The sequence below is a fragment of the Colias philodice genome, chromosome 25 (assembly GCF_061535455.1).
Source record: "Colias philodice isolate Cphi_HAF_F1 chromosome 25, ilColPhil1 Martin Lab GWU primary, whole genome shotgun sequence".
In the NCBI taxonomy this organism is placed as follows: domain Eukaryota; kingdom Metazoa; phylum Arthropoda; class Insecta; order Lepidoptera; family Pieridae; genus Colias; species Colias philodice.
Window position 1 is genome coordinate 8,766,079 of NC_143110.1, and position 23,723 is coordinate 8,789,801.

General features: G+C 38.9%; 1 protein-coding gene across 1 annotated transcript in view; it reads right to left on the minus strand.

The window, feature by feature from the left end:
• Nucleotides 1-23,723, minus strand: part of LRP1 (LDL receptor protein 1) — an 84,279-nt gene that overhangs the window by 22,123 nt on the left and 38,433 nt on the right. The window contains exons 35-58 of the mRNA XM_089710977.1: nt 23,087-23,304; nt 18,766-18,890; nt 18,416-18,513; nt 17,889-18,030; nt 17,346-17,516; nt 16,957-17,127; nt 16,475-16,765; nt 15,108-15,244; nt 14,606-14,757; nt 11,860-11,959; nt 11,169-11,328; nt 10,945-11,047; nt 10,732-10,862; nt 6,889-7,093; nt 6,387-6,591; nt 6,007-6,193; nt 5,542-5,805; nt 5,262-5,403; nt 4,732-4,943; nt 4,058-4,243; nt 3,493-3,677; nt 2,906-3,152; nt 1,690-1,851; nt 1,400-1,562 (exon numbers count right to left, since the gene is read on the minus strand). Coding sequence (XP_089567103.1) covers nt 1,400-1,562; nt 1,690-1,851; nt 2,906-3,152; nt 3,493-3,677; nt 4,058-4,243; nt 4,732-4,943; nt 5,262-5,403; nt 5,542-5,805; nt 6,007-6,193; nt 6,387-6,591; nt 6,889-7,093; nt 10,732-10,862; nt 10,945-11,047; nt 11,169-11,328; nt 11,860-11,959; nt 14,606-14,757; nt 15,108-15,244; nt 16,475-16,765; nt 16,957-17,127; nt 17,346-17,516; nt 17,889-18,030; nt 18,416-18,513; nt 18,766-18,890; nt 23,087-23,304 — 4,157 coding nt within the window. The remainder of the gene's footprint in view (nt 1-1,399; nt 1,563-1,689; nt 1,852-2,905; nt 3,153-3,492; nt 3,678-4,057; nt 4,244-4,731; nt 4,944-5,261; nt 5,404-5,541; nt 5,806-6,006; nt 6,194-6,386; nt 6,592-6,888; nt 7,094-10,731; nt 10,863-10,944; nt 11,048-11,168; nt 11,329-11,859; nt 11,960-14,605; nt 14,758-15,107; nt 15,245-16,474; nt 16,766-16,956; nt 17,128-17,345; nt 17,517-17,888; nt 18,031-18,415; nt 18,514-18,765; nt 18,891-23,086; nt 23,305-23,723) is intronic.

The following is a 23,723-nucleotide window of genomic DNA, read 5'->3' on the forward strand; positions in this document are numbered from 1 at the left end:
TAAGCCAGGAAAATTTCTATAAACGGAAAATTTCTATACGTGAGTAAAATTTCTCTTTGCCGCAAAATTATGTACATAAGGAAAAATTGTATAAGTCAGGAAAATGTTTATAAGCCAGAAAAATTTCTATACGCCAGGAAAATTTCTATACGTCGGGAAAATTTCTATAAGCCAGGAAAATTTCTATACGCCAGGAAAATTTCTGTACGTCAGGAAAATTTCTATACGTCGGGAAAAATTATATAGATAAGGAAAATTTCTATATGTCGGGAAAATTTGTATAAGTCAGGAAAAATTATATAGATAAGGAAAAATTGTATAAGTCAGGAAAAAGTTTATAAGCCAGGAAAATTTCTATACGCCAGGTAAATTTCTATACGTCGGGAAAATTTCCATAAGCCAGCATTCTATAAGCCAGGAAAATTTCTATACGCCAGGAAAATTTCCAAAAGAAGAGAAAATTTCCATAAGTCAGTCCGTCCGTCCAGTACGTCTGGAAAATTTCTATAAGCCACGAAAATTTCTATACGTGAGGAAAATTTCTCTTTGCCGCAAAATTATATGTATAGATAAGGAAAATTTGTATACGTCAGGAAAATGTTTATTGCCATTGCCATTTATGTTATAAGCCAGGAAAATTTCCATGAGAAGGAAAAAATTCTATAAGCCAGGAAAATTTCGATAAGTCAATAAAAAATAATACATATTATAGATAAATTATGATAAGATACGTATTTAAGGCGATAGAAACGATTCAACTATAAATTTATATTTAAACATGGTATGCATAATAAATAACCTTATATTTCGTGTTTCTCAGAAATAATTCAGAAGAGAACTTAATACAACGGTTCGGTGAGATGGGAGAGGATACGGAAGATTGCTCTAAGCCGTTGTTAGGCGATTGTGAAGGTAATATTATTATTTATTTAATTATTGAGTATTTAATTCGATAGATAAATTAAAAAATTTAATCAGAGAGATAATGTAAAAAGCAGTTTTAATCCTACTAATATTATAAATGCGAAAGTTTGTGAGGCTGTGTGCGTGTGTGCGTGTGTTTGTTACTCTTTCACGCAAATACTACTGAACCGATTACAATAAAATTTAGCACACATATTATAGAAGGTAACTTGGATTAACACATAGGGTAGGTTTTATCCCGGAAATCCCACGGGAACGGGAACTATGCGGGTTTTCCTTTGAAAACGCGGGCGACGCCGCTGGCGGAAATCTAGTATATTATTAAAATAAAATCAAAACTTTAAAAGTGGTATACTTTTAAACTTTTGTAAGCTAGAAAATCGTATTTGAGGTAATCTTATTTATTTTTCAATTTGAACTCTTGTTTCTGCAAGTTGACGTGTGAACAATATTGTGAGCGGGGTTGTCGGTATACCTGCAGCGATGGTCGCAGGGCTGGTCCTCCGCACACTCGTCCACGTCCGCGCAGGCGCTGTCGGCGGCGCGCCAGCCCGCGCGGCACCAGCACGCGCGCCCCACCGCCAGGTCCGTGCAGTTGTGCGCGCACCCGCCGTTCTTCACCAAACATTCGTTTATATCTGCACACGATTCACGCATTTATGGTACGAGTCAAAAATCAGAACGCTTTTTTTATCGAAAACATAGAAAAAATATTCACTGAAAAACAATACAGTAAAATATTAAGTAATGAACATAATAACTCACTGCAATGCGACTCGTCCGTGAAGTCTCCACAGAAGTCGACCCCGTCACACAGCGCGTCGTGCGGCACGCAGGCGCCGTTGCCGCACTGCCACTCGCTGCGCGAGCACACGCGGCTCGACACCGCCGCTTGCACCGCAGTACCGAACGCGCGCGCGTATGATGCTGAACGTACATTATGAATTATAAATATTAAATATTTATACTCGCTTTGCATAAATGAGCAAAGGAGAATGGCCACGGGTGGTATCGGTAAAATTTTAGTTGTGCCACGTATCCGTGATATTGTTAATTCCTATTTGTATTTATAATGATCATATATATCACTATTAAGTCTTAATTATACCGGATAAATTGAAATAATATTAAAAGTTTGTGTTTTGAAACATGTATGAACACGTATGGAATCGGTAAAATACTAATTCGAACGAATGTGTTCGACGCATTGTTCGACGTTAATTTATTTTGAAATAATGTTTATTACGATTTACTTTTCACATTTGTCTTGTAAATTATAGTAGAGCCATTTTAATAGGCAACATTTGACATTTCAACAAAATTCAACGATGTAACCTAGTAACGACGACATAGCATAACATGATATTTCGTTTTGTTAGAACTGCACATTTGCTTACCTTTTTTCAATTATGATTACATATTTATTATAATAATGACCGATAGAAGTAATTTTAAGATTTCATTTTACTGATAAACCATTCTAAACATAATAAACAATTTCTGAATTAAAGAACTGACGTCGCCACAATTTTGTGTCAATAAACTTTTTTTCTTTTTAAATACCAGAGACGTTACTCTAAAAATCGAAATATGACATCTAGAATCGAATGCATTGATTACTTGTGCATAAAAATCATCATAAATTAATAAATGTGTTTCAAGTTCGATTGACAAATGTTTGAAGTCCGTATCGATTAATTCACTTTAATCGATGTTTTTAAGCAGGTTGCCTCTCTTCGAAGATAAAATTGATAGACGTCAAATGTTGCCTATTAAATTGGCTCGACTATAAAATATTACCTATGTAATAAATGTAAAACTTAGCGTTCATCGTTAGTTTAAACTCGATAAAGTATTTTTTTGAAGTGTTGAATAAAACTATTGTTTTATTTGTATTGTCGCGAACTGCGGCTTATTTACATAAAAACTTTAATCGTTTCTAAAAGTACTAACATCAAGCTTTAACGACAACTACACCTACCGCACATAACAGGATCCTCATCGGAGCCGGCGCCCTGTCCGCCGCCGTCCAAGCAGTGGTCCCGCCCGTCGCACTGCAGCGCGGGCGGCACGCAGCGCCCCGCGCAGTACAGCGCGCCCGCCTCGCCCGCGCACAGCAGCGCGCCGCCCGCGGGCGAGCCGGGCGGCGCGGGCGTCGAGCGCGACGAGCAGCCGGGCGGCTCGTCCGACCCGTCCGAGCAGTCCGCGTCCCCGTCGCAGTATAGATTCTGAATGAAAGAAAATACATTAACTTATTGTGAATCACATTATTTAACTGTTTTAAGACGGTCAATTATTTACTGACAATGCGAATCATAACATCCAACATAAATAATCGTAGCATAAAGTACAAGTTGGATGAATGACTTAAATATATAATTCGCGAATTTGTGTGTGTATTTGATATTTATAGCGTAGGACACACCATCGAAAAATTTGCACAGAAATGCACTGTAATGTACTAACTTTATCTTATAATCATACACGTAACTTTCTGCTTTTAATACCAAATTAAAAAGCTTATTATCAGTTATTTAACAATTTGTGTTATATTATGCAAGTAAGTACCGTATTCAAGCACTCTCCGGAGTGCGCACAGCGGAAGGCGCCGGGCGCGCAGGCACAGCGCGCCTCGTCCTCGCCGCGCGGGCAGTCGGGCGCGCCGTCGCAGCGCGCGTCCAGCCGCACGCACGGCCCGCGCGAGCCGCACCGCCACTCGCCCGCCCCGCACTGCGCGGACGCGTTGCGGTTTCCTGACAAAATAACATTAAATACATGCCAATCGTTTAAGTTTCAACAACAAAAAATGTATTGTAGGAAAATGCCAACCTGTATTCGTAATCTTCTATTTATTCATGTCTAAATTAATACTTATCATAGCGAGATGTAGATCCGATTATAAGTAAACATAAGATGAGTTTTATGCGTCTTAATAAATTACAATTATTAAAAGTAAGAACAATAATTTAAATGTAACTGCATATATGATCTACTACAGATCAAATAGGCCAACGACGAAAGTAAGAACAATATAAACTTTTTTCTTATTATAGAATTCACTTTTATAGAATTCATTTAGCATTTCTCTATTCCTATTATTTATTGTACTATGTTTGTCACATAAATGCATTACCACACTGCGGAGTCTCATCAGAGCCATCAGTACAGTCGACGCGGCCGTCGCACAGCCAGGACAGCGGGATGCACTCGACGGCGCCGCTCTGCCGCTCGCCGCCGCACTGGAACTGCCCCGCGTGGCAGCCCAGCAGCGGCTGCTCGTCGAACGACTCCTGGCTCGACGACGATTTGATTGTCGTCTCTGCAATCGAATTGCATTGTTACGAGTGTATTCGGGTAATAATTTAAGTACAATAATAAAGTTTTAAGAAATTGCGACTGATCTTTTATTTTTTCGAAACTACTTCCCTTTTTCTATTAGCTTAATTATATAAAAATGAAACTTTGTAATGAAAAAATTGACAATTGTTAATCTGTCGTGTCTGATGAGAGACATATCGGATCCGATAGATTTTGATCTGGCTTATCACATAATACTTTTAGCTCCGATACTATGCGATTGAAGACCCTTATTTCAGCTAGTAATTGAATATTTAAATACATATTAATTAGATTTGGGAGGTACAATATGTATCGTGATTCAATACTACTTTCAGATGATTTTCACGTTCATAAAAATCACGCAATGTTTTAAACATACCTAGATGACTTCATATTTTTCTATGAATTCATTCAGATTACTTCTAACTTTTTTTATGTGTGTATAAATAGTAATGAACACGTTCGTACCAGCGGGACAGTCAGTCTCGTCGCTCTGGTCGGCGCAGTCGTAGTGGCCGTCGCAGCGCGCGGCGGGCGGGTAGCAGGTGGCGGCAGTGGCGCAGCGCAGCTCGCCCGGAGCGCACGTGTCGGCGCCGCAGCCGCGCTCGTCCGACCCGTCGGGGCACTGCGCCGCGCCGTCGCACCGCGCCGCCACCGACACGCACGTGCCGTCGTCGCATCTGCACATGCATATTTCAATTATAAGAAAGATGCATACGAGTGATTTTGTACATATACGTGATTTCTTAGCCGCAGACTTCTTGAAGGTGTTTATTATTATGAAAATCACTTATAAAAGCGAAATCTCACAAAAATTATAATAATTAAATGAATCTACTACCTCTACTCTATTCTCCGATGATTTGAGTTTCATCATGATATAATTTCATTATCTAAATGTTATGTTTCAGAAAACTCATTAGCAAAGCCAAATCCTTCAACATTCTAAATTCTACATTGTTTAAAGTGGGCACGTGTCAGCTTTAAACAATCCTCACTTGTATTGATCGGCGTTGCAATCACAATCTCGTTCATCAGCTCCATCATCACAATCTGGATGGCCGTCACACACACGTGACGTGGTGACGCAACGTCCGCCCGTACCGCACGCTAACGTGTCTTCAGGACAAGTGCGGGAAGCTACAAATTAACAAATAAATAACTTTTGCAGATAAAATAACTCATTGTGACATATTTGACGGATGTAAAAAGAATGAATGAACATGACATTAGTACATTGATTGTAAGAGAAACAAACTTTTGAACAGTTGGACTCACAGCAATAGTACAGGTCCTCATCGCTAGCGTCTGCGTCGGGGCTGCAGTGCGGCACGCCGTCGCACACGAGCGGGTCGGGCAGGCACGGCCCCTCGGCGCAGGCGAAGTGGCCGGGCGGGCACGGCGCGCGCGGCGCCGCACAGGCGCGCCCGTCCCGCGCCAGCGCGCGCCCGCCGCCGCACGCGCACGCCGCGTGCCCGCCCGCCTCCACGAGGCACAGCTCCGCGCACCCGCCGTTCATCACCGCGCACGGGTCCGCCGCGCCTGTACACGTTGTTTCGTTTATATTTTTATGTTATAGGAGCATACGTCCGTTAAAACATAAATCCACAATTAATTAGTTCATAAACTGTAAATGTCCACATGCTGTAACTCGTAAAACAAATAAAAAATATCTAAACTAGATAAGAGACTACGAATAAATGGTTGTCAATAAAGCCTCGTTGGTACATTAGAGCGACGTACACTGGTAGTGGTCGGGCGCGACCCGCACGATGGCGCACGGGCGCGGCACGTCGCGGCGCAGCACGCGCACGTCGCCCGCGCGGCGGTCGGCGCGCAGCACGCCGTGCGCCGCCCAGTCCGTCCAGAACACGAACCCGCCGCCCACCGCCAGCGCGAACGGGTGCTCCGTGCGCGACCGCGTCACTAGCTGCGTGCAAACGGCCATTCATACTTATATATATTCATTTATTATTATTTATTGGTTTATGGAAGCGGAAATATACCTAAAAGATATAGATATAGCAAATGTAGCAACCAATCACGGTTGGCTGACTGACTGTAGCAATCTCTAGTTGAAATATTTAAAAGTTAAATGTATAAAAGATAAGCACAGCACACACCCGTCTGTGTGAGCCATCGTAGCGCATGCGCTCGATCTTGTCGAGCCTGGCGTCGGCCCAGTAGAGCAGGCGCGCGGCGTGCTCCAGCGCCAGCGCGTTGGGCATCGACACCTCCGTGGTCACGATGTCCTGCGCGCCGAGCCCGCTCTCCAGCACGCGCGAGATCGACGGCCGCTTCTCGTTCCAGTTCGTGTAGTATATCCGGCTATAATCAATTTGTATTTCAGTAATTCCTCAAGCCATTTAATATGATGCAATGCTTTCACGTTTCAACCACCGTGGCAGCCATTACTACTTTTATTCTCTATTTCATATGTATATACTTAGTTTTTTTTTCTTGACAAAAAGAAAGCCAAGGTATGGTGCATATTTTTTTCAAATTTTACCATCATATAGTGCTTTATATTTATACACAACAAACAGAAACAAACATACAGATAAATGAACTCGGTTACTTTCGTAATTATGATGTTAAGTTGCAATAGCAAATAAAGTAACGCACTGTTCACAAGGATCAAAGTCGAGTGCCCTGGGCCGGTCTCCGTCGCGCAGCTGCAGCACGTTGCGAACTCGCGCGGCGCGGCGCGCGGGCGGAGCGGCGCGCAGCGGGCCCAGCGCGGCCCCGCGCAGCGCCGCGCACGACGAGCACGCCCAGTACAGCGTGCGCGTCGGCGCTGCGAACACCATGCCCTCTACGGCGCCGCACTCTGCACACGCGCACATTATTACATCAATTCAGACATTCATAATTACCAATTAAAACCAATGCATTGCGCAAATAGAAAAGATATGATGCTGTTCTAGGTTTTTATCACATTCCAATTAAGCAAAAACATTGCAAACATTTTTATAGATTTTTTTTTTATAATAATAACTAGCGACCCGCCCCGGCTTCGCACGGGTGCAATGCTGATACTAAATACACTACAGAAAAACTGCGAACGTTGTATATAAAAATAATATAGCGGCCCGCTCCGGCTTCGCCGGCCGGTACCGCCGCAAACGCTACGTCCCGCAATTTTTAAATCTGTAATATCTTCGAAAATATTCACTTAAATCATATGGTGTAAAGGGCCATATAGATCTATATTAAATTAACAATATATTCAAGGTATTTAATTAGTTAAAGATTAATGCTGTATTGGTTAAAATCGCATCGAAAATTAGCCATTATTTGTCGTAAAAAGTAAATGACAAAAAAAAGTTATTGTGGGTTATCCATAAGAGATAGACATATACCATCGCGAACTTTTCTGTAGACCTTTTCAATGTGTATAATACTTAGTACATTATTTTGATACTCGTAGGGTTCAGCCTGCGTTTGCAATGTAAGCGGAGAAAATGTAATTTTTTACGACATCACATTAGAAACCTCCAAAATAACAGTACTTCTCCACTATTAATGGATGTTATTATACATATAAACCTTCCTCTTGAATCACTCTATCTATTAAAAAAAACCGCATCAAAATCCGTTGCGTAGTTTCAAAGATTTAAGCGTACAAAGGGACATAGGGAAATAGGGACATAGGGACAGGGAAAGCGACTTTGTTTTATACTATGTAGTGATAGTGATTAGTGCCTATCTAACATAATATCAGTTACGATTTAAGCCATAATCCTTATAACTATACCAGGTGTAATCGTTAAGTGTGCACATGCGATTGTTCCGTAACTATCAGAAGCGGCTCGTGACAAAATTGTATGGGTGTTCACTTGAAATAAAACAACGAAAATACAATAGCGTTAGCAGGATAATTTATTACAAAAAAAATGAGCACCACATTATAAATCCATACTAATATTATAAATGCGAAAGTAACTCTGTATGTCTGTCTGTTACTCAATCACGCCTAAACTACGGAACCAATTTGCATGAAATTTGGTATGGAGATATTTTGATACCCCAGAAAGGACATAGGCTACCTTTTATTGCGAAATTTGTGCCACGGGCGAAGCCGGGGCGGACCTCTAGCATAATATTATAAATGCGAAAGTGTGTTTATTCGTTTTAATGTGACATGGCCATGGGTAACTTTTGACAGCGGTGAAACGACTCATACTAATGCGAATTTAACATCAGGAGAATCCGCGGGCAAAGAAAAATATATGAATATTATTTTCAATAAAAATGATGATGATGATATTGTTCATGAACGCCCAACGACCAGGCGAGTTTATACGTTCGCTAGCTATGCAGATACTGAGCCATCTGCGCACGCGCGGCCTGTGGATAGAGAGCATAGTGTACGGGATGTGGGTGGGAATAGGTGGGTGGTTTACTTTAATCAGTCGTCAAAATTTCCAATTTTAGGAAGATTAGAAAAATGATTTAAACAATAGTTAGGGAAATTTCGATTGACAGAAAAATTACGATAAGTCAGGAAAAATTTCTATAAGTCAGGAAAATTTCCATAAGTCAGGAAAATTTCTATAAGCTGGAAAATTTCCATAAGAAAGGAAAATTTCTATACGCCAGGAAAATTTCCAAAAGAAAGGAAAATTTCCATAAGTCCGGAAAATTTCTATACGTCAGAAAAATTTCTAGGATAGGAAAATGTTTATAATCCAGGAAAATTTCTATACGCCAGGAAAATTTCTATACGTCGGGAAAATTTCTATAAGCCAGGAAAATTTCTATACGCCAGGAAAATTTCCAAAAGAAAGGGAAATTTCCATAAGTCCGGAAAATTTCTATACGTCAGAAAAATTTCTAGGATAGGAAAATGTTTATAAGTCAGGAAAATTTCTATACGCCAGTAAAATTTCTATACGTCAGGAAAATTTCTATACGTCAGGAAAATTTGTATGTCAGGAAAATGTTTATAAGCCAGGAAAATTTCTATACGTCAGGAAAATTTCTATACGTCGGGAAAATTTGTATAAGTCAGGAAAAATTATATAGATAAGGAAAAATTGTATAAGTCAGGAAAATGTTTATAAGCCAGGAAAATTTCTATACGCCAGGTAAATTTCTATACGCCGGGAAAATTTCTATAAGCCAGCATTCTATAAGCCAGGAAAATTTCTATACGCCAGGAAAATTTCGATAAGTCAATAAAAAATAATATTATAGATAAATTATGATAAAATATGTATTAAAGGCGATAGAAACGATTCAACTATAAATTTATATTTAAACATGGTATGCATAATAAATAACCTTATATTTCGTGTTTCTCAGAAATAATTCAGAAGAGATACAACGGTTCGGTGAGATGGGAGAGGATACGGAAGATTGCTCTAAACCGTTGTTAGGCGATTGTGAAGGTAATATTATTATTTATTTAATTAAGTATTTAATTTGATAGATAAATTAAAAAACTTAATCAGAGAGATAATGTAAAAAGCAGTTTTAATCCTACTAATATTATAAATGCGAAAGTTTGTGAGGATGTGTGTGTGTGTGTGTGTTTGTTACTCTTTCACGCAAATATACTGAACCGATTACAATAAAATTTAGCACACATATTATAGAAGGTAACTTGGATTAACACATAGGGTAGGTTTTATCCCGGAAATCCCACGGGAACGGGAACTATGCGGTAGTGTCTATATAAACACTAAAAATTATAAAGTATTTCAAAACGAATTCAATTATTATTTAGCAAAATTAGAAAATCCCCGAATTTGCATTCGCGAGCGTATTCATAGTGTTTGTTTATAATATAGGAGTGGCAACGTCGCGCGCAATTGCTGCTGTCATGCGATGCGCAACGTCGCGTCGATTGAGAGCGGCGCTCCGAAAATGGCTATTTTTCCATAGTAAATCTTTTGTTTCACGCGCAGGACTGTGGCGAAATTTCTCTTTCACTCTTATTGGATTTCGTATGTAGGCAATGTACTGAATGTTGTTTCATAGGAGCGCAATCGAGAGCGCTCCGTAAGCTCCTTTTCGCGCGTTACTTATTAAATGAACAAGAGTGTATGTAATGTATTTTATTTGTAACTAGCTTTCCACCCGCGGCATCGCCCGCGCAGTCAAAGAAAAACCCGCATAGTTCCCGTTCCCGTGGGATTTCCGGGATAAAACCTATCCTATGTCCTTTCTCGGGTATCAAAATATCTCTATACCAAATTTCATGCAAATTGGTTCAGTAGTTAAGGCGTGATTGAGTAACAGACAGACAGACAGAGTTACTTTCGCATTTATAATATTAAAATAGTATGGATGTGTAAAGGTACTTATTTTATTGATATTAGTATTGGAGTTTTTTTGAGTAAAATGGCAATAATAGTTTTTAAAAATAAAATGAGAAATATCCAAAAATGTTACATTAAACACTCCTGTGCACACTTAACCATTACCCCCTGTATACGATAGAGTTGAATATTGAGTGCTTACTATCGAGTAGAACTTCATGATTGGAGCCGTTGAAATGCACGGAGTTGATGGAACCGCGTTGGATGTCAGAATAGAAAAGTGTCTGCGTGTCGTACTCGTAGGCCAGTGCAATCGCGTTGCGCATCAGCGTCCTGAATAAGAAAGTAAATTAAGTACACGTGCATCATATTAGAATTAATATAAGATGTATAGTTTTATATAGCTATTACTTACATGTTTTCAATTGGTGGATACGGCGAATTTAGGTTACTTTCGTCTTCTATATGAATGCTGTCGATCTTCGTCACCCTCGAATACATTATGAATGATTCGTATGCTAGAAAATTAAAGATCAATAAATATTATAATACATTTTTTTAGTGTTCCATGTGGAAATAAACTACGAGTCACTTCCACATTTCAACATTGAGAATGAACTTTGTCGCAATAACACTAACGCTTGCACGTGGTCCCGTCGGCCGCCAGCTCGCCGTGCGGGCAGGCGCAGCGGGCCCGCGCGGCGCCGCGCAGGCACAGCGCCGCGCACCCGCCGTACCCCGCCGACATCGCGCACTCGTTCCTGGTGTCGGTAGCTGTCTGGTTCGCGCTCGACCATATCTGACGTTAACAATGCTATTTCAACTTCAACTGTTTTTCAGTATATGTACGAGCAAGCACGTCCAAAGTGCAACAAGGCGCTTTGCTTGCAAATTGTATCCAACATTTTACACTTTATATTAAATTAAAAAAAGTTCATCGTCGACGGGCATTAAGAGTACCTCGCGTGACTCCAGAATGTACGGGCCTATCCCGTACGTGTGTATGATTAATAAATGTAAAATAAAAGAATTATTAAAATATAAGAAACTTGTAATTAACTGAATATAATAACTATATAATGGATGGATGAGTCACGCGAGATACTCTTAATGCCCGTCGACGATGAACTTTTTTTAATTTAATATAAAGTGTAAAATGTTGGATACAATTTGCAAGCAAAGCGCCTTGTTGCACTTTGGACGTGCTTGCTCGTACAGTACATAATAATTAAATGAGGGAACTAAGAACAAAAATGGCCATAAATTCATTTAATTGACTATATAATATTATCAGTGAGCAAAGAGTAAGAATTTTGAAAAAAACACTTACCAATAAATCCTTTAGGCTGTCACCCACGCCATCTACAAGTAGCTTGTAGTCGCTGAGGTTCGAAATTGGCGCCTGCACTATACTGCCGCGCTCTAACATTCTGTTATTGATTAAAAGCAAAATATGAATTTAACTGTATAGAAGATGATAGGAAGTGAATTTTTTTTTCAAATTCAAATTTCTTTATTTGCAGAATGTACATTTACAAAGATGTTAGGTAGATACATATTACATAGGCTCTTAAACATTCTGGCTCTTAATTGAGCATGCAAATATATTATAAATTACAATAAACAATTTTATATTACACAACACTAGATCCCATTAACATTATATATATATATTAAATTATAGCAGCTATTATAAATTTTTACAAACAAATATTTCGGTCGAATATTCGGTTCGGAAATTAGTTTTTTTTACATAATATTATTATAATAAATAAAGATACAAAAGTCAATACAATATTTAAGCCTAAGCCAAGTCCTCGTTCATCTTACATGTCAGAAATTCATTCACCGTATAAAAGCATTTTTGTTTCAGAAATGAAGTAATCCTCCATTTAAATTTATTAAGATTACAACTCCTTATATTTGGGGGAAAGTGATTATAGATTTTTATAGCCATTCCTTGACAATTGGCACAAAATAATTTTGATTTACACATGGGGAAGCGTAGTCGGGTGGGATCCCTAGTCTGAAACAGGCAGTCTTTTTCAAAAGTAACAAAATGATATGTATATTTTTTTACGAAAAGAGCTATCTCGAGAATATAAAGGCAAGCTACAGTCAGGATCTGTAACCTTCGAAACATCGGTCTGCAACTATCGAGGGGTCCTATTCCTGTTATAGCTCTGACACACTTTTTTTGAGCTAGAAAAGCTTGGTGTACGTCAGTAGAATTACCCCATATTAAAATACCATATCTCAATATAGAGCCAACATAGCCGTGGTAAGCAACAATAGCGGCCCTTTCTGAAACCACATTACGTAATTTTCTTAGAGCATACACGAATCTATGAAGTCGTGATGCAACTGTTTGAATTTGCGATTTCCAATTACAATTCTTGTCAATAATAACACCTAAGAACTTAGTTTCTGCAAGCTCGGTCATTGATGTTCCGCGAAAAGTTAAATGTAGTGGGGTTGTTTTATTTTTATAATTGTGAAATTGAATAAAGTTTGTTTTACCTATATTAATGTTTAAATCATTAGTTTCTAACCATTCTATTACATTTTTAATTGTGTTATTAATAACGGATTGGTAGTCAGTAAGTTTGTTATCGGCAATAATAATTGATACATCATCAGCAAACAGTACACATTTATGCGGTGTTATATTGGGCAAATCGTTTATATATAGGAGGAATAATAAAGGTCCAAGGACGCTTCCTTGCGGCACTCCACTTCTGTTATATTTAGGAGCGGATCTGTGCATTCTAACGTTTAGATCCGAGTGTGCGTGGGCTATTTCTACGTATTGTTGACGATTTTTTAAATAGCTTTCGAGCCAATCAAGTGCTGGTCCTCTTATTCCATACAGATTACATTTATGGAGAAGAATATTATGATTAACAAAATCAAAAGCCCGACTCATATCCAAGAAGATCGCTGTAACCTTTTCTCGCTTGTCCATATGCTCGATCAATGTTTTTACTAAATAGAATGTAGCCAATGACGTTGATTTGTTTCTTTGAAACCCACACTGCTCTTCTTTAATTATGTTAAATTTTTCTAAAAATGAATTTAATTTCCTATAAGTACATAGCTTTTTCAAATACCTTCGCTAGAATCGGGATCAGAGTTATGGGTCTGTAATTGTTAAGCATCTGTTTATCACCTTTTTTATAGACAGGCTTAACTATAGATATCTTTAGGCAGTCTGGAAAAGTGCCCTGTTCAAAGGAAAGGTTTATAAGGTGAGTAATAACGTCTGTCAGTTCTGTCTTGCAGTGCTTTAAAACGTGGGTTGTAATAGAGTCGTACCCAGCGGCTTTAGTATTTTTAAGGGATGCTATTATTGAAGATATCTCTAGAGTAGTACAGGGTGTCAGAAATATAGATGAATTCGATGTTTGAACACAACTAAAGTCTGGTGCTAATCCAGTTCTTGTTTGCGTTATGTTAGTAAAGTGGCTATTGAATTCATTGGCTATTTGATTCGTGTCAGTGACAATTTTCCGTTAGCTTTGATTGGACCTATTTCATCAAATGACCGCACTTCATCTATCTTCTTTTTGATTAAATTCCAAGTTGCTTTAGACTTATTAAGTGCATTATTTAAGTAGTTTATGTTGACAAGCCTCTTGGAAGTCTTTACACATTTTTTTAGTATTTTACCGTAGTCTCCCTGTAGTTTTTTGTTTTCAGAAGTTTTATTTTTGTAATAGTTATAAATAAGTTGGCGTTTGGTTTTGCAGGATTTCCTGAGGCCTTTCGTTATCCATTTAGGTGCATGGTTATTACAACTTACTTTAATTTTAATAAATGGAAAGCAGAGATTATAGAATAGTACTAGTTTATAGAAGATATCTCTATAGTACTGTTTTATTGAATTCAAACATTTATTTTTCTAACATATATATACATCGCTTAAAATTTTTAGTTTTCTGATACCTAGCCTTAAAACAATGTAATATAATTCAGAGTAATTTTTTCCATATACATACTACAAAAAATAATAACTAGAACAAAAAACATAAGATTATGATTCCATAAAGTAATGTTTATATAGGAAACGAACGAACGTGTCTAGCCAGTAGAGCGTGCGGCCCCTGAGGGCCAGCGCCACGGGGTGGTGCAGCGGCGCGCCGCGCCACAGCTCGCGCCGCGCGCCGCCCGCGTACCGCACCGCCCACACCGACACGTCCCACACCTCCGCCCAGTACACCATCTCGCTCTGACCCACAAACGGACATACTTATTGGATTAACATGGGTCATGTCATTTTTTTTATTTATTTCCTAGCATAAAGGAGTAAATCATTTTTAATTATTGAAAAATTATAGCGATCTCGTAAGTCCGTAAGAAAATATGATATCATCTCTCTCTTTCTTTCCAATCACTCTCTCTATAAATATCATATAAATGTGGGTAGAAGAAAGAAAATGTTTTCTATTTCTTTCAAATCTAACCAAAACTCATATTATTAAACAAATATTAAAATGAATTCGATATTTTGGTTCTATGGCACTCAAATGCCGATTGTTCATGTTATTCAATATATTTATATTTTGCAATAACTATAACCTGTGTATCGAGCGCGATGTGCGCCACAGCGGTGCCGTTGTAGAGCAGCTGCGGCTCGGACGCGTCGAGGCGCGTGCGTTGTATCCAGCCGCCGCCCGACATGAACAGCCAGCCAGCCACCGGGTCCACCGCGAGAGCTAGAGGGTGAAAAAAGTTATTTAGTAAAACATAATTTTAAAAAGACTACGTCCGCCTTCAGAAAAGACTAAATTTAACCGGAACGATAAAATTTCGAATTAAAAATTTCATCTTCTTCTTTTTTTTTGAAATAGGGTGAAAATTGATTATATACAGCGATAGTTTATTTATATTAATATTATACAGGGTGTAATCGTTAAGTGTGCACAAGCGATTATTCCGTTACTATTGCAGATATCAAAAAACTTTAAATTGATATCGAAAGTACTTAACCTATAGTAGAGCCATTTTAATAGGCAACATTTGACAGTTCAACAAAATTCAACAATGTAACCTAGTAACGACGACATAGAATAACATGATATTTCGTTTTGTTAGAACTGCACATTTGCTTAACTTTTTTCAATTACGATTACATATTTATATTAATAATGACCGATACAACTAATTTTAGGATTTGATTTTACTGATAAACCATTCTAAACATAATAAACAATTTCTGATTTAAAGAACTGACGTCGCTACAATTTTGTGTCAATAAACCTTTTTTCTTTTTAAATACCAGAGACGTTACTCTAAAAATCGAAATCTGACATCTAGAATCGAATGCATTGATTACTTGGGAATAAAAAAAAAAAATGATCATAAATTATTGACATGTGTTTCAAGTTCGATTGACAAATGTTTCAAGTTCGTATCGATTAATTCACTTTAATCGATGTTTTTAAGCAGGTTACCACCCTATGAAGATAAAATTGATAGACGTCAAATGTTGCCTATTAAATTGGCTCGACAATAATGAGTATAACAAATTTTTAAAAATACGAAAAAAAATGTCACATTAAACGCTCCCATACATTTTATTTCCCATACATTTTGTATCCATGGTAGAATTTCGAAGTGATGTCCTCATTTTTCAATACAATGAGGTACTATTATTTAAAGTTTCTAAATGAACTTTCCTTCAAATTTGCGAAGTAATTAAAGCAGAAAACCAAATAAAGTAAGAAAAAGCTATAATCTTCCATATTAAATGTACATGGGATATTCATATTTCATACTAAATGTATGGGAGGGATTCATGTTAATTTTATAGATATTTCTCGTTTTACTTTCGATATCAGTTTAAAGTTTTTTGTTATCTGTAATACTTACGGAAAAATCGCCTGTGCACACTTAACGATTACACCCTGTATAGCTGTATAATACAATAGCTTCACAACACTTACTAGTGACAGCGAAGGGATCCGTGTCCTTGAGCACGTAGCGGTGCGAGCCGTCGAGGCGCGCCACGAGCAGCAGCGCGCGCGACGGGTCGGACCAGTACAGGTTGCCGGCGAGCCAGTCCACGGCCAGCGCGGCCAGCGCGTCGCCCGCCCCGCCCCCCGCGCCGCCCGCCTCGCCCGCCGCCTCGCCGCCCGCGCTGGCCTGCTGCACCACGCGCTGCCGCTCGCTGCCGTCCCGCTTCACGCGCCACACCGCGCCCGCCTCCGGGTCAGCCCAGTATATCCATTCTTCCTCTGTCGAACGGTTATTCGAATTAAAGCTAATTGTGAATGAGCACGAATAAAGTACAATACATACAAATTGTGTTTTATCGCCATTGCAAACTGTGTGCTTTTGTTTTTCAAATTCATAAGTAAGTATAAACTGAAGATCGTCGATAGTATAAATCATAATTAATTTATCTAAAACGTGGAAATTTTCTTACTCGCGTAATAGTCGATTGCAGCTGCACAAGAGATCTGCGGTAAGGGCGGCAAAGCGTCGTCGCTCGCTCCGCCGTCTGCAACTGTAGCGTCCTCGTCTCGCAACTGCGCTCCCTCCAAAGCCAAACCTCGTAATTCCCAACTCAACGAGTAAATCAGGGCTGGCTCGATAGCTGTGAAATACGATAACATTTATATTTTAGCTATACTATATTAAATGAATTTGACATTGTTATAACAATTTATAACACAATTATGCTAAAACATGTTATAAATTTTCATTTATACACTCTGGACGTAACTTATAACTTTGGGTTACTTTTATTTTGGCATATGATTTTATACACAGTTCTTCAATCAGTCGGTTGTTTAAAACAAAACACCATCTCACGTGTGCAGTGCGTGTCGCGCTGCCGGTAGCCCGTTGCACAGCGGCACGCGGAGCGCGCGGCGCCGGCGGGCAGGCACAGGTGCGCGCACCGCTCGGGGCCCGCCCGCAGCGCGCACGCGCCGCCGCCGCCCGCCCGCCGCCCGTCGTACACGCGCAGCGAGATCACGCCCTCTGTGCCGTACATTACTATTTATGAGACGGTTTATAAAACTGAACGGATGGAGTTTATAAAATTAAGGATCTAAAATCAAACAGAACTAAAACCGAACACAGACAATTCTTTTAAAAAATAACTGCGAGCGAAATAAACATATTTTAAACGAATACATAGCTTGCCGATAATTAAAGCAATTAAAAAATAAATAATAACCAAAGCAGTTGTATAAAAAAAATTGACCATTATTTTCAAGAGAACAAAATCACGTTATAGCAAAATTAACATTAGAATCGGATTTGCTTTAGATTGGAATTAAAATAAGTTGGAAGAGTTATTCAGTTATCTTGCCATGCTCAAATCTAAAAAGTATAGCAACATATCGGCACCAGTGTTATTCCGTATGACCCTGGGCTGGCTGCAGTCGCGCTGGTTGCAGGCGCGCAGTGCACTGGCGGCGCCGTCGGCCCACAGCAGCTCGCCGCCGAACACGTCCAGCGCGCTGGGTCGGGCGCCCAGCTCCAGTGCCAACTATGCAATATTATGTTATTTTTCTCCAATTTCATAATTTTCATAATTTCTAATTAATAAAATCGTTTTATCAATAAGTAGTTAATAGCAATAAAGGAAAAAATAATCAATCGAATTTATTACCTTCTTCTTTTTTGAAATCATTTAAAAATGCCCTCTCCTTTTATTCCAATAAGGGCCGATTTTTCAATGCTTGGATAAAACTTATTCGTCGAATAATGAATAAAACTACCATTTTAAAAACGTATTCTAATTGCCCGTATTTGACAGTTTACGTGACATTTTAATATTATCGTGTAATACTTTATTGGACGGATAAGTTTTATCCAAGCATTGAAAAATCGGCCATAAATGATACTAAAACGAATATAATTAAGAAACTAACCGTCGTAGCCTTTTCAGTTTTAAGGTCCATATACTGAATACTCGCTGATGCAGTGTTCACCCAATACAGTAATGAATTTTCCGTGTCGATTGTCATACCTAAAAGATAATTAAAATTTTACGAAACAAATTCGAATCCGCATTTAATTTTTGTTACAAACAGTGGATCAATTGAATTTTTTTCTCGAATTGGTGTAGATTTAAAACGTTGACAATAAATAAAAGATAGATCCAAGCTTAAAGATAAATAAAATAGAGTAGCAAAACTGCTACAAAAATGTAGCAGTTTTTTATAGTTTTTCAAAATAGGTTGAAATAATTATTAGTGTTAGTATAAAGCTGTGTACTCACTGGTGACGCCGGCCAGGTGCACGTCGCGGTTGGAGTCGAGCAGCGTGCGGCGGCCGCTGCCGTCCCCCGCCGCGCGCTCGATGCGCTCCACGCCGCCCAGCCGCACCGCCCAGAAGATGTCGCCCCTGTTCCACACGCACGTTAGTCGGTTGCAGTTTAAAACAGGTAAACTATACCTAGATTGTCTTTGATAAAATTCGGATTCAAATATTATGTTATTTAACCCATTGAGCCCCGAACGGCCCGATCGGTCCCCGACACAATAGATTTTCTATTAATATTCTGAAAATTTATTCTATGACGGATGTCAGATGTAGATGACGGATGTCAGATGTAAATGACGGCTGTTAGATGAATATGACGGCTGTTAGATGAATATGACAGCTGTCAGATGTAGATGACGGCTGTTAGATGTATATGACGGCAGTCAGATGTAGATGACGGATGTCAGATGTAGATGACGGCTGTTAAGCCGGGTCCGCAGCGACAATTTTCTAACAAAACATGTTATCGAAACATGTTACCAAAACATGTTTGCAAAACCGCTCGTCCGCTGCGCCTATTTTTGTTATTGTTTTTATTTCATTTCAAAAATGAGTTCCGACGAAGAAGACGTGGAAGTTGTTTTAGCAATAGTTGATTTAGTTCTCCAAAGAAATAATAAAAGTTGAACAGATGTGGCTCAAATTAACTTCTCGGGGTAAAAAAATCGTTATTGGAACCGCATACAGACCGCCATGGTTAGATATGGATACCTTCTTCACTGCTCTTACAGAATCGATCAGCTCTTTTGCATGGAGTGATTGTATGTTATTAGTAGGGGATTTTAATATTAATGTACTAAATGAAAAAAATACTAGTTTTATAAAATTAAACAATTTCTTAATAAGTACCAATTTGAAACAACATGTGACTAAGCCTACACATTTTACAAGCGAAAACGAGACCCTACTAGATTTAATCTGTTCAGACTGTTCAGTGTCTCGGGTAGAGGTAGATTATATAAAGGACTTGAGCAATCATGCATTTGTAAGTTGTATTTTAAATATCATAAAGGAAAAACCTAAACCCAAATGGATATCGAGGCGCTCCCTCAAAAATATTAATTTAAATGACTTCAATCAATCTTTAATCTCTTTTGACTGGGACGCGATACTCTTAATGGAAAATGTGGACGAAGCTTTAAATACCCTCACCGCCAGTGTTCTAGCTTTGTACGATATCCATGCCCCAAAAAAAACATTTAAGATTAAGACAGAACAATATCCATGGATAACGCACAATATTAAATTAATTATGAAGGATAGGGACGATGCACAAACTCGGGCGAGATTAACTAAACACGTATCACATATACGTTATTACAACGAACTTAGAAATTACGTCAAAGGAGCTCTCAACCGAGAAAAAAAAGCTTACTTTGATAGTTATATTAATGCTAACACAAACAACCCTAAGGTCCTCTGGAAACATTTAAAAAAACATATACGGATAAATCCGCAAAGAGAATCGCTCTTACCGCCCCATTTGCGTGATCCTGATAGCATTAATATGCACTTCCTTAACACTCCGGGCCCTAGACACTCACCACCAACATACATATCATACTTCGAATCGCATCGATATAGTAATGATGCAGTCCTTACATTGAAGCCAGTTACTGATGAAGACGTATGGAAAGCCATTCGAGAATTATCATCGCAAGCTGTAGGCAGTGATGATATCTCGCTTGACATGCTAAAATTAACTACACCATCAACCTTAAAAATAATAACACACATCATTAACATCTCAATTTCCTCGAACACTTTCCCTACGTTATGGCGGAACGCACTAGTACAGCCGATTCCAAAAAAAGATCATCCTGATACATATAAAGATTTAAGGCCAATCAGCATTCTACCGTGTATGTCAAAAATACTGGAAAAAATTGTTCACAGACAAGTCGTAGAATACCTGGAGACTAATCGAATCTTACCAGATCTACAGTCGGGTTTTAGACGACAACGTGGTACTGCTACAGCACTAACAGATGTAGTAGATAACATAATTAGAGCACAGGATGGAGGTATGAGCACAATTCTTGTATATCTCGATTATTCACGCGCCTTCGATACCCTGAACATACCTCTATTACTTGCTAAACTATCTTATTATGGATTCGCACAAAATGCAGTCTCATGGTTCGACAGTTATCTTAACAATCGAACTCAAACTGTTATGATCAAGGGAGAAAACGGCGCGGGGATATTTTCACAGTGTAGGTCTGTCGAACGAGGTGTTCCCCAGGGTTCAATTTTAGGTCCTTTATTATTTATCTTATACACTGCAGACATTATTAATAATATTCAATTTTGTAAATTTCATTCCTACGCTGATGATATACAATTATATCTCTCTTGCAAGCCCAATGATACACACGACTGCTTAGTTAAACTTAATGGTGATCTAAATCGAATTTCTACCTGGTCTGCTAATAATACCTTAGTGCTCAACGCTGACAAAACAAAATTTATGATTTTAGGTACACCAAAACAAGTAAAAAGTATAGAGCAGCAAAACCCTGTAATAAACATCCAAGGTACTGTCATAGAGCGTGTACGTGAAGCTCGTAATCTAGGAGTCATATTCGACGAACAACTTAGATTCGAAAAATACATTAATTCAATAATAGCAAACTGCTTTTACCGTCTCAAAGTTTTGTACAACATAAGGTCACATTTGAACACAGATCTGCGTATAAAGCTTTGCGAATCACTCATACTAGCAAAATTTAACTATGCCGATGTGATGTATGGCCCTAGATTGTTGGTACGCACAAAAAATTCAATACAGCGAATACAAAATGCCTGCGCTCGTTTTTGTTGGGACATACCAGCTCGGACCCATATAACACCTGTCCTTAAGTCCCACAAAATCTTAAACATGGAGAGTAGGCGGCGACTGCACCTAGCTTCTCTACTTTTTAACGTGATCCTGACTAAAGCTCCCGCCTACCTCTACAACAAACTCAAGTGGATGGATGACGGCAACCGGTTATATGAAACACGGGCGTCTATGTATAAACTCTCAGTTCCCAGAAATTACACAGCGGCCTTCAGGGGAAGCTTCACATACAGCGCTACTAGGTGCTGGAATAATTTGCCTCCACCTACAAGAAATTGCAAAACACTGCACAGTTTTAAATATCAGTATAGAAAAGTTGTACTTGCTGAATTTCTCAACCAGCCCTAATAGCGCTAAATGTATACGCTCATATCATTATGTATATTTATATGTGTAATTGTGTATGTACATTTCATTTTTTATATATGGACATATAATATATTGTTTCGTTTTTCTTTTAATTATAACTATCTTACTTATCTTTTATTCACCTATCTCAAAATTATAATAAACGTTTATGCTATTTATTTTACCACCCAAAAAAAAAAAAACCGTTCTGGTGCTCCAAGCGTAGCAAGTCGAGGGGACTACTGAAAACCGGCGCCTCTCCACTAATACGGAGAGGCAAATGCTGAGTAGTCCACCTTATCACAAATACTGACCAAATACTAGAATAATATTATATCCGATGTACTTAATATTTATTTTTTATTTTTATTGTTCTTAAAATGTATTAGTTGTAAGATAAAATGTTGTATTTGTGATTAAATGTATTTTCTTTCTTTCTTCTTTCTTTCTAAAATAGGTTCCGGGTCCGACCCTACCTGCAACCTCGTTCCTTCAATATTTATCAAGAACTAAAAATTGATGATAGGTTCAAAAAAACAAAGTATTTTCTTTATTCCACTCCATCACACACAACAGAAACAAAACAAAGAGAATTGTCACACAAAATCAACACAATTATGGCGGACGTCAAAGAGAATATAGGCGGACGGACCATAGATAAATTAGGACGGACGTCTTCTTCTCGTGAGTGCGAACATAAAATGCGTTCCTTCCCCTCCCCGCAGGCGAACGCGGGGGATGTTATCCATTCGTCTCGGCAAACATGTTATTGTGATTTTGCTAACAAAACTGTTAGGCCACGCCCCTATTCGGTTAGCAAAACATGTTATCGTGTTAGCTAACACGATAACACGTTGCAGGGGACCCGGCTTTAGATGTATATGGCGACTGTCAGATGCATATGACGGCTGTCAGATGTATATGACGGCTGACAGATGTAGATGACTGATATAATAGATTTTCTATTGTGTCTGTGATACCGGGGCCTGAGTTATTAAACATGAAATAAATACAATTATGAACATCTACGGATGTTTTTGTTCTGTTACTGTAGAACACTTATAATGATGAAGGGGAGCGGGCGTACCAGTCGGGGTGCGCGGCGAGCGCGGACACGTCGAGGCCGGCGTGCAGCAGCGCCAGGCGCTCGCCGCGCAGGCCGGCCACCGCCAGCGCACCCCGCGCGCACAGGTACAGCAGGCGCGCGCGGGGCTGCACGGCCAGCGCGCGCGGCGCCGCCACGCCGCTGTCCGCCACCACCTCCACCGCGCCGCCCCGCACGTCCGTGCGCTTTATCTCGCTCGTCTGCCACACACGTGCGTTATTATAATATTCTATGTTATGTATTTTGTCATTTGCATATTTAACTCGAAACGAGAATTTCAATATTTTATTTCACATTTATATTCGTATTTAAACGTAACACAGATCACAGAGACAGACGTTCAATATCCTCATACAGAATAATTACAATATTTATTATTCCGTAGCAGTCGAGGTATTAGCGTTGTATGCGTACCGCGACTAAATTTGCCGAGCGGGTAGTTCGAAATTTTTTATAATTTACGTTTAAACTTAAAATCATTCGATCTTCGTCATTGAATGCGTCTACTTCTATACCAGTTATTTACTGTTATTGTGTATTATAAAGTGTTTATTTATAGTAATTATAAACTTGTATTTCTCTTCTTCTGAGTGGAGCAATAAACATAGTTAAAAAGTGA